The 13,352-nt window shown below is 55.8% G+C and overlaps 4 protein-coding genes across 4 annotated transcripts; 1 reads left to right on the top strand and 3 right to left on the bottom strand.

The window, feature by feature from the left end:
• Nucleotides 1-169: 169 nt before the first annotated feature.
• On the bottom strand, nucleotides 170-3,449 carry CABS01_04421 (uncharacterized protein; the record flags this gene model as incomplete). The annotated part of the gene is made up of 6 exons (XM_060537792.1): nucleotides 170-1,112; nucleotides 1,183-1,324; nucleotides 1,748-2,143; nucleotides 2,199-3,135; nucleotides 3,213-3,223; nucleotides 3,446-3,449. 6 exons carry the CDS (start codon nucleotides 3,447-3,449, stop codon nucleotides 170-172), a joined length of 2,433 nt encoding a protein of 810 aa, XP_060390637.1.
• Nucleotides 3,450-4,068: 619 nt separating this feature from the next.
• On the top strand, nucleotides 4,069-7,635 carry CABS01_04420 (valyl-tRNA synthetase; the record flags this gene model as incomplete). The annotated part of the gene is made up of 5 exons (XM_060537791.1): nucleotides 4,069-4,099; nucleotides 4,214-4,648; nucleotides 4,715-5,651; nucleotides 5,703-7,171; nucleotides 7,229-7,635. 5 exons carry the CDS (start codon nucleotides 4,069-4,071, stop codon nucleotides 7,633-7,635), a joined length of 3,279 nt encoding a protein of 1,092 aa, XP_060390636.1.
• A 433-nt stretch (nucleotides 7,636-8,068) lies between these two features.
• Nucleotides 8,069-8,827, bottom strand: CABS01_04419 (ER membrane protein SH3; the record flags this gene model as incomplete). Its single annotated transcript, XM_060537790.1, has 2 exons — nucleotides 8,069-8,634; nucleotides 8,740-8,827. The coding sequence occupies 2 exons, from the start codon at nucleotides 8,825-8,827 to the stop codon at nucleotides 8,069-8,071; spliced, it is 654 nt and encodes a 217-aa protein (XP_060390635.1).
• Nucleotides 8,828-10,487: 1,660 nt separating this feature from the next.
• On the bottom strand, nucleotides 10,488-12,682 carry CABS01_04418 (uncharacterized protein; the record flags this gene model as incomplete). Its single annotated transcript, XM_060537789.1, has 2 exons — nucleotides 10,488-12,008; nucleotides 12,083-12,682. 2 exons carry the CDS (start codon nucleotides 12,680-12,682, stop codon nucleotides 10,488-10,490), a joined length of 2,121 nt encoding a protein of 706 aa, XP_060390634.1.
• Nucleotides 12,683-13,352: the final 670 nt, after the last annotated feature.

The following is a 13,352-nucleotide window of genomic DNA, read 5'->3' as shown; positions in this document are numbered from 1 at the left end:
TTCATGGTACGAATGGCGTCGAGAGCGATCTTTGGAAAACTTCAAAAAAAACGAGTGCAGCGTTGAAATGTAACTGAGACAATGTTTAAGTCTTCAAAGCTACTTTTGACCCTTTGCCTGAAATCTACATTTCGTCCAAGTTGTACTTATGGGGAGAGTGAATCAGTCTTCAGTCCGTCTTCTTCTTCTTTCTCTCAAACCCCTCCGTCAAAGCAGCAGCAACGTCCTCCACCGTCGTGCCCCTCTTCCTCTTGCCAATCTTCTCCCCGCCCAGCGGCGAATCCTCCGCCACGGACTTATACACGCCCGCCGCGCCGACAAACAACTCGGGCCCGAACCCGCCCTCCTCGGCGTGCGTCTTGGCGATCTCCTCCATCTCGCGGACCCAGCGGTACGCTTTGGGCGGCATCGTCACGACGCCCTTTTCCGCGGACTGCAGGTGCGAGGGGAGGCGGGCGGCGAGCTCGTCGCGCAGGTGGGGGAGCACGCCCATCCTGTGGGCCGAGGTGAAGGCCTGGGTGGCGATGGCGGTGAAGCCCTTTGAGAGGGAGGCGAAGCACATTTTCAGGCCCGAGGCGGCGCCGATGGAGTCGGAGATGTGGTTGCCGCCTAGGGCTGCGCTTAGGCGGGCGCCGAAGGATGCATTTGCGTCGCCTGGGGAGGAACCTGGGAGGGAGAGGTCGGACAGCTTGTCGGGGCCGGACATGGGCATGCCCGGGACGTACCACGCATCCGGGTCGTTGTCGTCGTCGCCGGTACCGGGCGGCGGGGCCGAGGCAGAGACGTTCGTGCCGGCGTTGGGGGCGGATTTGGGCCTGGGCGGGGCGCCGATGATGCAGGCGTCGACGAAGCGTGCGGGGGCGCGGGCGCGGGCGAAGGAGGCGGCGATGGATTTGCAGGTGGAGGGGGCGACGGCGTTCATGTCGATGAAGTAGAGGGGTGTCTCGCGCGACGATGCAGTGCCGGCGAGGGCGTCGATGATGCGCTCCGCGGTGGCTTCTGCGTCGCGCGGGGGCACGACGGAGAGGATTACGGCGCACTGGGATGCTAGGGCTTCGTCTGTGTCTAGGAGCTCTACTTTTGCGTCGCGGGCTCGTCGGAGGGTGTCCTCGCTGTAGCAATGTTAGTTCCGAGTTGATATCGAATGTTTACTTCATACAGGTGGAGGGTGTGTGAATTTACCTGCGGCCTTTGCAGTTCGTTGCGACTTGGAAGCCTTTGGCGATGAGGAGCTTGGCGATGCCGACGCCCATGTCGCCGATGGAGATGACTCCAATCTTTGAGGGCGTCACGTTGGTTGCGGCCATGATCGAGGAAGCGGAATCTTGAGGATTATGTCGTCTAAATTATCTGTCTAAATGCTTGAGTGACCTCTCGTTGATAAAGAATGAGATGTATGAAAGAGAAAGAGTGTGCATATCCACCTGCGGCGATCTGAGCTGCAAGTTACAGAATTGCGTCAGTTCTTTTTCGTCAAAACCCTCCCGATTACCTACACCACGACACCGGATGACCGGCTCAAGCTTTGCAGCGACGACGAGAGAAAATACGTGACAGAGCTCATTCCCTAAAAAGACAATTACAGTAGTTTTCCCCCCTAGTCTTACATCCATAGATTTTACATCTTAGCTTGAGGCTCCCAAGCCTTTCTCCGTGTGCAGGCTAAGCCTTCTGAACTTGGAACGTTTTTGGTCAGGGAGTCCTAAATGTCCGATCCACGCTCCGGGCACGTCTAGCTTCGTCTCACGGACGAGAGGATGCAGCGACCTGCACTCGAGGAAGAGCCCGTGGGTTGTCACCGCACCAAACTGGTGGCGGATTTGTTTCCAGTCTCGCGAAGCGGGAACTGGCGATGCCTCTAACCGCGCGTCGTCCGTCACTCCAAAGGAGTCGGTGAACTGAGATTCGCCTTCCGCAGCTGTATTCGCTTTGGCGGCGGTGAAGGGCGGAGCGACAAAGTATTGAATGTACGAGCCCGGAGCGATAACGCCTTGTTCGGCGTCGCCGCCACCACCGTCGTTCCGGTTCTCAAAGGAACGGATGAAGCTGTCAAGATCCTCTTCCTCAGAGGAAGCGGAATACTTGACTTCGGGATCGAGCGAAAGGAGGCCTGCCTTCTTCCCCCAGCCGCCGCCACCGCTCTCTTCATTCTCTGGTTAGATGAGCTTACTCATTATTGGGCCGGGTGTTCAACTTACGAATCTTGTAGACCCTGGCACCCCTGTTGATGAGCCATTTCATATATTCCTTCGTATTCAGGACCATGGACCACTCGTCTCCAGCGTTCCGTACCTTTGACGATGTCTCGGACAACCGGTTCAAGAACTCAATGGTTCCCGCCTGGTCATCGCCAGGGGGACAAACAACTCCCCATACACCTACGGGGCCCGGAGGGAACTCATGGCCCTCTGCCGTCCGCCTATCGAAGAGCGCTTGGACAGCCGTCTCGAGCTCCGCAGAAGCAGGCGTCTCTTTACCATCTACGTCGACCTGCCTGATGATGTTGCCCAGGCCCGATACGATCTTCCGCGGAGCCGTGATGGGGACCAGGGGTGCCTGGATCGAGTTGGTGTGATCGCTCCCTCTGGTGTAGATGTTGACTTCCTGAGCCCGTCGCTCTTCGCGCTCGACCAGATCCAAACCCCCCTTCAAGTTGACTTTCCAGCGGCTAGCGATGAGAGTCGACTGGAGGCCATTCTGAAAGATCGTGTTTGCCAAGGGAAGTGTGCATACGTAACTGCCAGGCTTCGACCCGTAGGAAAACGTAATGGCAGCGTTCAGCTTGTCGTTGCTACGAGGAGCAGACTGCATGTTAGGGCTCATCCCCTGCCACAGCCTCGGCATGATCATATCCTTTGGCCCGTAGTAGAATGAGAATCCGTGTGGGATGTCACCGAATGCACGAAGGGGGTGAAGGCCATCGACTACACCGGTAAGAGCGTTGAACTCGCGACCCACATCGCCGGATGATTTCGAATCCCCAAAGGGTCGCAGCAGTGCGGCCATAAACTTTTCATCTAGCAGCCATGACGCATATGGCCGGGAAGCAAGTACTACAACCGCGCCGTCATCTTTCTCGAGGCCTGCTTTCTGTAAAGACCTGACAGTCTTGGTCACTCTCTGAACGAGGGTACCCTATTCACGCGGTCAGTATTAATGAGATATGAGATCTCGATGCAAGGAAGATCTCTTTTTTTTTCCGGCAGGCTCACCTGCCAGCTCTCTTCATTCCCGTGGACAGAAAAGCATGCAGTTTTATATCCTCGTCTAGCCAATGAATGTCTAGCACACTGAGCGAACCGGGGGATGGCTCTCTGGATATACATCGCGTCACGGTCACCACCTCCAAGCTGGGCCGAGCTCTCGGAATGCTTGTTCTTCGTCCGCGACTGGATTGATAATCACAGACGCATATGCTGATGAGATTACTTTCTTTCTTACAAACCCATTGAAATGAATTGAGGTCTTGTGTGAGTCAGGTTCCCGCAGCTGCTCCAGCTTTGGAAGGTAGGAGGAAGTGAATGAATGTAGGTATGATGAATTATCCAACAACCTTGATTGGTGTGGCTGGAGCTTGAGCTTCCCAGGTTCAATGCGTCGGGAAGCGGCGTGCGACTCATCCCAAAGGAACTTTGGTACCTTACCTTATCGGCTCTGAGGAACGGATACTCGTTATCGATAAGGCAAGTCATCGATAAACCCCCCTTGCTTGTGGCTGGTAAATCGGACTTGAGCACCTCAGGTTCCCTGCGCCTGTGGCTCGCACCCGAATTTTAGCTGCATGACCCCTCCAAGGCCCTCCTCCTCGAACACCCAATCCTGTGACTCAAATCCGCGAAGTGCTGCAATCAGACCGCCGAGTCATAGTTGCTTGCCCCTCCTCGGAGACCTTTGGAGATTTTTTTGTATTTGTACCATCAGTCGAAGCCCACCTCCCCGGGCTTCTTCGCAAACATATCCACCACGTCCAACTCAATATTTCTTCGAGCACTCCGCGTGCGCCCTCCATCACTCAGTCTACGTCCACGTCCTCCCCGTCTTCGACCTTTCCTACAGACACGTGCCACCATGGCCACCGACAGCGGACGCGGAAACCCCAGTGCGCAAGCCCCTCCTCCCCCATCCCACACCCCACATTCTCACGATGCCTTCCGGCCCAATTGCCATTGTGACGCCTTCAGACATTGAGCTGACCCATGTGTCTCCTTCCCAGTCGGCGCTACTGAGGGCCTCAAGGAGGAGGTTCCTCCTGCCGTCTCTAACGAAACCAAGGCCCAGGTTGCCTCGACGTCCGCCACCCATGCCGCCGGTCAGGATGCTGGTGCGACCGCTGGCGCACCTCCCAAGGTGAAGACCGAGAAGGAATTGGAGAAGGAGCGCAAGAAGGCCGAAAAGGACGCCAAATTCAAGGCGAAGTTGGCCGAGAAGGCCGCAAAGGCCGCCGCAGCCCCCGCTGCATCCAAGAACAAGGAGAAGAAGGCCAAGGCCGAGAAGAAGGAGGAAGAGGCTATCCCTGAATACGTTGAAGATACCCCCAAGGGAGAGAAGAAGCGCCTCAAGCCCCTCGAGGACCCCCACTTCAAGGCGTACCACCCTGAAGCTGTCGAGAGTGCTTGGTATGACTGGTGGGAGAAGGAAGGCTTCTTCAGTAAGTGATACCGGTCGCACCCCTTTCTTGTGGGAGGTCTTGCGTGAGCTAATTCAACCTCAACAGAGCCCGAATTCACTGCCGAGGGCAAGGTTAAGCCCGCGGGCAAGTTCGTCATCGCTCACCCTCCTCCTAACGTCACCGGTGCCCTGCATTTGGGCCACGCCCTTGGCGACTCCCTTCAAGATATCATGATTCGATGGAACCGCATGTTGGGCAAGACGACGCTCTGGATCCCCGGTTGCGATCACGCCGGTATCTCGACACAGAGCGTTGTCGAGAACATGCTCTGGAGAAGAGAAGGAAAGACCCGTCACGACCTCGGCCGTGAGGACTTTGTCGACAAGGTCTGGGCCTGGAAGGGCGAATACCACGACAAGATCAACGCTGCTCTCCGAAAGATGGGAGGAAGTTTCGACTGGAGCCGTGAGGCCTTCACCATGGACGCGAACCTGTCCGCCGCCGTTGCCGAGACCTTTGTCAGACTTTTCGAGGAGGGTACCATCTACCGCGCCAACAGACTTGTCAACTGGTCCTCCAGGCTCACCACCGCCCTTTCCAACCTCGAGGTTATCAACAAGGAGCTGACTGGAAGGACATTGTTGGAGGTCCCCGGCTACGAGAAGAAGATTGAGTTTGGTGTTTTGATTCATTTCAAGTACCAGATTGAGGGTACCGATGAGTATCTTGAGGTTGCCACCACCCGTATTGAGACCATGCTGGGTGATTCAGGTATCGCTGTTCACCCGGATGATCCTAGATATACGCACCTGGTTGGAAAGAAGGCCATCCACCCCATCATCCCGGGTCGTCTGATGCCCATCGTTGCGGATACCTATGTCGACAAAGAGTTCGGTACCGGTGCCGTCAAGCTTACCCCGGCCCACGACCCCAACGATTTCAACCTGGGCCAGAAGCATGGCCTCGAGTTCATCAACATTCTTACTGATGATGGAAACATCAACGAGAATGGTGGCAAGTACCAGGGTCAGAAGAGATTCGAGTAAGTGACTGTGCAGATCTCGCATACCCTCATGCAAACTAACCTCTTTAGCGTGCGTTATGCCATTCAGGAGGAGCTCAAGCAGCTCGGTCTCTACGTCGACAAGAAGGACAACGCCATGACTATTCCCCTTTGCGAGCGCTCCAAGGACGTCATTGAGCCTCTGCTGAAGCCCCAGTGGTACATGAGCATGCGCAGCATGGCCGACGATGCCGTTGCCGCTGTTAAGGACGGCAGAATCAAGATCAAGCCCGAGTCCTCCGAGCGCAGCTTCTACGCCTGGATGGCCAACATCAACGACTGGTGTATCTCCCGTCAGCTTTGGTGGGGTCACCGTTGCCCTGTGTACCTGGCCAAGGTTGAGGGCGAGAAGTCCGATTCCCTGGACAACAAGCGGTGGTTCGCTGGCAAGACTCGCGAGGAGGCCGAGGCCAAGGCCAAGGCTGCCCTTCCCGGCAAGAACTTCACTCTTGAGCAAGATGAGGACGTGCTCGATACCTGGTTCTCTTCTGGTCTGTGGCCCTTCTCAACCCTGGGCTGGCCCAACAAGACCCAAGACCTGCAGGAGTTGTACCCTACCTCTGTCCTCGAGACTGGTTGGGATATTCTGTTCTTCTGGATTGCCAGAATGGTCATGCTGGGTATCAAGCTTACTGGCCAGGTTCCTTTCACTGAGGTGTACTGCCACAGCCTCGTCCGTGACTCAGAGGGCCGCAAGATGAGCAAGTCTTTGGGTAACGTCATTGACCCCCTGGACGCCATCGCTGGTATCAAGCTCGAGGACCTCCACGCCAAGCTTCGCACCGGTAACCTCCACCCCAGCGAAGTTGCCAAGGCCGAGAAGTACCAGAAGCAGGCCTTCCCTGATGGTCTGCCTCGCAACGGTGCTGACAGTCTTCGCTTCACCATGGCTGCGCTCACATCGACGAGCGGTGATGTCAACTTTGACGTCAAGGTCATGACTGGTTGGAGAAAGTTCTGCAACAAGATCTGGCAAGCGTCCAAGTATGTCCTGGGTAACCTGCCCGCGGACTTTGTTCCCGCCAAGGAGGCTACCGTTGGTGTTACTCTCGCGGAGAAGTGGATCCTTCACAAGCTCAACAACTCCGCCAAGGAGATTAACACCGCTCTGGCGGCGAGAGATTTCCAGCAGGCCACTGGTATCGTGTACCAGTACATTCTCAACTTCCTTTGCGATGTCTACATTGAGAACAGCAAGTCCATCATCAGGGATGGCACTCCCGAGGAGGCCGCCAGCGCCGTCCAGACCCTGTACACCGCGTTGGAGGGTGCGCTGACCATGATCCACCCCTTCACACCCTTCCTCACGGAGGAGTTGTGGCAGCGTCTGCCTCGCCGCCCTGAAGACAAGACCAGGTCCATCATGCTTGCCAGCTACCCCGTCTACGACGCCAAGTTTGATGACCCCAAGTCCGAGGCCGCGTACGAGCTTGTCCTGGGATGCTCGCGTGGTGCGAGATCCCTCATGAGCGAGTACGCTCAGAAGGAGGAGAGCAAGAGTAAGTCACATGTGCCGATGTTGCGATGTAGGTCCCGCCCACTGACACGATCATCAGTTATTATCCAGTCTCACGATGCCACCTCGCACCAGACCATCAACGACCAGGTGGCCTCCATCAAAACCCTTAGCGGCAAGGGCGTCACGGGCATCGACATCATTACCTCCGACGCCGCCCGTCCCGCCGGCTGCGTCGCGTTCCCCGTCGCCTCCTCCGCCTCTGTGTACCTTCACGTCAAGGGCCGCGTCGACCTCGACGCCGAGGTTGAGAAGGCCAAGAAGAGGCTCGACAAGGCGCGCGCCAATATTGACAAGCAGCACAAGGTCCTCAACGACCCCATCTACAAGGAGAAGGTCGCCGAGGCCGTCCAGAAGCTGGACAAGCAGAAGCTCGTCGACCTCGAGTCTGAGGCCAGGAGTTTCGAGGACACGATTAAGCAGTTTGAGCAGCTCAAGCTCGAGTAAGGGCTTGCGTGTGAGTGGGATAAGGAGTAAAAAAAAGGTAGACGCATTTATCTGTGGTAGAGATGCGATAGGACTGCTAGTTGAGGGGGCAGGATTTCTTTGCTTGTCGTTGTTACCTTATCGAGAGGTTAGGGTTTAAATAGAGCCCGAATGTCAAAGTTCAAAAAGAATGGCGTTGAGACATGATATATTTTGAATGAGGCATAATGTGCCTTTGCCCATTGATGGTGCGCCTCATACAGTGATCCTTATTTCCGATGCGAATAGCAAATGTCACCTAGAACCACCCTAAAAGCCATCAAAGTCGATGTGAAGGGCAAACCAATCATGATATTTCGCAACCCCTCACTTTACCTAAGACCTCCCAAGGACCTAGATCCATCCGCGCAATACCCACCTGCGCAAGCACCCAGAAAGAAGAGTCCAAAGCTTCTCACTGCTTCTTCTTACTCGCAGATCCCTTGGCCCCCTTCTCCTCCTTCTCCAGCTTCGCAAAGTCCTCGCGGTCCTTGCGCTCAGCATACCACTGCCCAGCCTGCAACACCAGCACACCAACCAACACGAGCGCCAAAATGGTATTGCTCGCCGCCAGCACCTTCAAACTATCCTCCTTGCCCAGAATGATCTCCCCCGTGACGGGGCCGTCTTTCACTTCTCCGGTAAAGTTGGGGTCATCCCAGATGCCCGCGCTGACGGACCGGAGGCCCTTGACAATGTTGGTAATGTAGACGCCGACGCCGATGAGGTAGAGGACGAGGGACGCGCCGTCAAAGAGGACGTTTGCTTCCGAGGGGCGGAAGAGCTTGATGAAGAAGCCGAGGAAGCCGGTGAAGACGATGATGTTGAGGAGGCGGCCGATCAGGGGGGGCGACTGGTGCATGAATTTGAGGTGGGTTTCGAGGTGGGCGAAGAAGGTTTCTGGGACGGGGGCCGAGGTCCAGAGGAGGGGGAAGTCGTAGGGGAAGGAGGCGAAGAGGATGCCCAGGAAGAAGCAGGTTGCTGTTTGGTGGGTTGTTAGTTTTCTCGGTTGGGTTCGTGGTCGAGGAGTTCTCGCTCTCGATGCGCGGGTTGCTCATGGGGGAAGGGGGACGAGAGGAGACGTACGCCCGATGATCATGAACGTCGCAAAGGAGGTTGAGCCGCGGTAGTTGCGGGATTGCGTGGTCTTTGACCAATCGACCCAGCCGGACATGTTGGGCGGCTTTCTCGTTCTGCTATTCGGCTTTGTGGTTGCGGTAGAGAGCGATGATGCGCGCGAGCTTGCTGTCGCGACGAAAGAATTCGCTTTATAAAGCGCAAAAGTCTCGACCCGTCAAAGATATCCGCTGACCTTCCCGATAGAGGTCAGAAAGCCGATACGTTCAATTGCAATTGATAGCTATCAATCGCGCAACACGAACAACGAGGGGTTGGGTGAACGGAGTTACGTGTGTAGTTGAAGTAATCAAGAGGGGCAAGAAACCGCGGGCGGAGGAGAGAGAGAGAGAGAGAGAGGTTGGGTGGTATGTGCGTTTGTTTGTTCGCAGAAAAATGCCCCCCAAATTCCTTGTATCCGTATTCGTGGTTCGCATTTTTGTGCAAAGAGCTTAGCCCACTGATAACGGCCTCCGTCTAGGTAGAGTTGTGCTTACGTAGGTGCCCACTCAAATCCTCACTCCTTGGGTCCTCCCATACTCCCCAACCCAGTTGGCGGAGAAGCTACCTACGTTATCCACAAATCCTCTATCCGTATCATTCAATCTTAATCTTTTGCGGAGTTGGCTAGACCTATGGATGGAGCGACTCATGAGTGGATTGAGCTAAGATTGCCTAGCATCTAGTTTTCTAGAAAGCCTGAGGAATTCCAATTCGAACATTATTCAAATAGCGTCGGTTTACGGCTGGCCGACTGGCCTGGCTTTTCTGGAGCCGTGGAAAGTTTTTAACCTGCAAAGTGCGGCTTTCGTCGGGCGGGGGCGGAGCGGAGCGATATGGCTACTTATCACGCTGTCACTGACAAACGCCATCACCAAGTGCGGGCGAGCTGACACCATGTTGACGAGCTGAGCCACTAATCACGCTGCCAGGCTTCCCGAATCCGCGTTACCCTCACCTAGCCTGACGGTAAGGATGGGGGGCCCTGGAGATGTTCTCGAAACATTCTGGCCTCTCTTCCCCGAGATGACAATCCGGAGATTACGACTGGGTAACCTTGTCATACGGGCCCGTTGTTTGTTTGTCTTGCTCTGTCTGTCTGAATTGTGCATCGCTCGGAGTATACCACACGTCTGGTGCATCTTGTATCTAAAGCAGCGGAGCACTTTGGGTCTTGTCATGATTGGAACTAATCCGTGTCCAACTGAGGGCACACATCTGCATGTTATACACGCACACAACCTGCAGAACCAAGTTGTGGCTACCTGACCGGTCGCCTCTTCCACTTCTTGCGGGCATTATCGTCCTGAAATTCGATTGCACCGGTAGAAGGCTCTCTGGCCTTTCCCTCTTTCCTCTCGCCGAGATATCCGCACGCTTGGATAAAACAAAAAGAAAACAGAATCCTCGTCAATGGAATGTATCCCACAAAGACTGTTCCGACCAGATCGTCAAGAACGGAAATGAGCAGTCGTATGTACGGGTAGAAAAAGTAAGAAATTAAAATAAAAAATGTTTCGCTACCATGACAATGCTGGGCCCGTCAGAAGCTGCGGGCTGGGATCAGTGCCGAATCGCAAAGACAGGAGACGCCTTCAACTCAACGGCTGCCGAGAACAGAATCGTCATCGTCGCCTCGTGAAGGGGAGAACATCTCCCGGGGTATAATGACAAACCTGAAATGGAAAACAATGCAAAACAGTGCCGCAAATCAAATATCAAATCCGCACTCCTGTCGACGACGGCTTCTTACCCAGCGTCATTTGGCTCAGCGACAATGTCCTGGCTGCCTTCTTTCGCTGGGGGTCTTCGTCCTCGTCGCGCAACTCCTCCCCGAACGCGCCGTAGCCGTGATGCTGCTCTTCCCTTGGCGTCGCGAAAACCTCCGAGTACGAGTCCTCGTCTCCGGGGCCGGTGCCAACGCCAGAATCTTCAGCCAAAAATTGTCGATTCCTGGACGCGGTTTCCTCCTCCTCATCGGATGAATCCTGGTCAAAGGCAGACACGCTGCCAAACGACTTGGCAGTTGGGGGAGGCTCCATTGCCAGAGACATGCGGCCGTGACCGCTGGGCCCAGAGATCATATTCAGGCGTCTCGTCAACTTCTTGACCTGAGACTCTAGGGCCTGTCGAGAGGCTCTCTCCGTCTCCAGCAGCGCGAGAAGCATCGTGTAGTGATCTGCTGTGAAGGTCTCTTGCGCCCTGTTCGGCTCGACACGAGATAGTGCTGGTAAGCTCGTCACGCCACGGATGGTGGAATTCGAGGTTGGCCTATTCATGGATGCAGGGAGTTGAAGAGAGCCCACATACGTGGGAGTCTCGCCGAAGGAGGTGTGAGACTCCTTCGAGTGTGCAGAGCTGCTGTACCGGGAGACTGGGGCTTGCTGGCGCGAGAGTTGCTGCAGTGCCGGATTGACTGCGGTGCTTGTCGTCTGAGAAGATGGATTCGAACCCGGTACCGATGGCGCAGGACGTTGCGGCTGGCTCATGTGGATCTGGAATCCAGGAACAGAGTTGCACAGATGCGTCACCACGTCCTCCACACGGTGCATCCTCTCCTCCAGCGTCTCTATGCGCGTCTCGATGCTGGCCGCCTGCGTGATCTTCATGCCAGCCATGACATTCATGTGCGTCAAGTTCCCAAACGAGAATGGTTGAGGTGGTGTGTGCACCTGTCCCTGCTCGATTGGGGATTCGGGCATGCTCATGGGAGGTGCCATGCCCGTGAACTGGTTTTCATGGTCTGGAATATTGGATGACGCCGGCGATGCGATGAAGGCTGGGTCATAGCTCTCTCTCCAATATCGGATTTCGTCGCTTCTGCGCCGAACTTCGGATCGTCCTTCTGGATTCTGCATTCCACTGAGACTCCTGGATCGGCGCTTTTGGCTAACATCACTAGTGATGGCTCGCCCAATTTCTTCGGGGTCATCGTCATCTGTGAAAAGGCGGCTCCCGCGGACGTGGGTGCTTGCAGGACGAGGCGAGAGGCCTGCAAGTTCTCCCTCGCGACTCCTGAAAGGAGCCGAGTAGATCTGACTTGTCGTGGCTGTGGCCGCCCTCTTGTGGCCTTGATACAAAGATGGGTCGACGTTGATTGAATTGCGCGCACTCTCAATGGCGGTAATGTCTTGGGGCCCTATGGAGTGAGACCGTAATGCTCTGTCGTACTCAGTGATCGGCAAGGACGCCGATCGCTTTGGTTCGGCTTCCTTGACTCGGCTTAACCCGGAAGTGTCCTGTTGGTCCCCCCGTCAGTCTCCAAGTTCAGAAAGAATGCTATGGTACGGGAGCAGCCGGTGCCGAAACTTACGCTCTTGTGTTGGTTCGAGGCGTTGTACGTCGATACGCGCTGCGAATCGGTCGAGCCCTGAGAGCCCGTCTTCTTTTTGCGACCAAAAAGCTTCCCCAACGCGCCGCGCAAGGTTGACTTTTTGCGCTGTGGACGATCCTTGCTCGCGCCCGTCTGTTCAGATGACGCACTCACGGCGGAATATCGCAAGTTGCTGGATGCGTTTGTTCTTCTTTGTGATTGGGGCGTGTTGGCCTGTGTTGCGTGTGTCGCCGATGTTGGTGATGATGCTGAACCGGAGCCAGAACCGGCGGAACCCGTTGGTGCAATCACCGAGTCTGCTCTCGGGGCCTGTGAAACTTCGGGCTGGGGCTGAGGGACCGAGACAATCGACCCGGCCCTTTGTTCGGCCTGCGGCGGATGCATCATTTGCTCCTTCATGTCGCCCTCGGTCAGAGGCGTAGCAATCCCGGTACCCGGGTTGCGCATTGGGAATTCGTCGTCGACTGGGCTAGGGATAGGAATCGGGCCTGATATTTTGCCCCGAATGGACTGGCCCGTTAAAGATCGAGGTACTGCGCCAGGAGCGGCGGGTGGGTTGGCCGACTTGAAGAGGCCCATGGCAGTGCCAGCAATTGGTGATTACTTCGTGCGTGGCTCTAGGCTAGAGCGAGTGTGAAGGAGGCCAGAGGACGAAGCGCGTTGTATTTGATAGCTGACCCCTGTTATGCCATGAAGTGTGGTGAGGTCCGAAGAGAGATGACGGAGAAGGGTATAGATATTGTTGGTGAGACCCAAGAGGATTGCCAACGGGATGCGTCCGGTGCCGTGCCGTGACGATTTGTTTAGTTCCAATGCCAATGTCAATGCCCGGTTCGCCAGTCCAGGCTGGGTGGGATTCTTGATCGGACGCCCCAGATGTCTAGGCCAGGTGGTGATCTATGCTGGAACCTGATTCATGGTGCATATAGACAGCAATGCGGCTTGTCGTCTAGGCCTGTCGGAATCGGAGAGGCGGGAGAGGTGGCGAAATGCGCCCTCTACAGCCGCGGTGACGCTGAGTATCCGTACGAGAGGAGAGGAGGAAGTCGAGTGGTCAATCAAGGCACGAGAACTGAGGCGAACAAAAGGAGAGAAACCCACGAGGGGACCGAGGATTGGGGTAGTAGTTAAGCAACTAAGAAGGGGGGACCCTAGCAGCGCATGCGTCATGTATCAAAGGAGCACCCGGGCAGGTCTGCGACAGGCTGACGAGGCGGGCCGGAGGAGCAATGTTGATTAGAACGGGCGG

This window comes from Colletotrichum abscissum (assembly GCF_030869225.1).
Source record: "Colletotrichum abscissum strain IMI 504890 chromosome Unknown Scaffold_8.1, whole genome shotgun sequence".
NCBI classification, from domain to species: domain Eukaryota; kingdom Fungi; phylum Ascomycota; class Sordariomycetes; order Glomerellales; family Glomerellaceae; genus Colletotrichum; species Colletotrichum abscissum.
The sequence above is the reverse complement of the archived record's forward strand: the minus strand, read 5'-3'. Positions and strand labels throughout refer to the sequence as shown.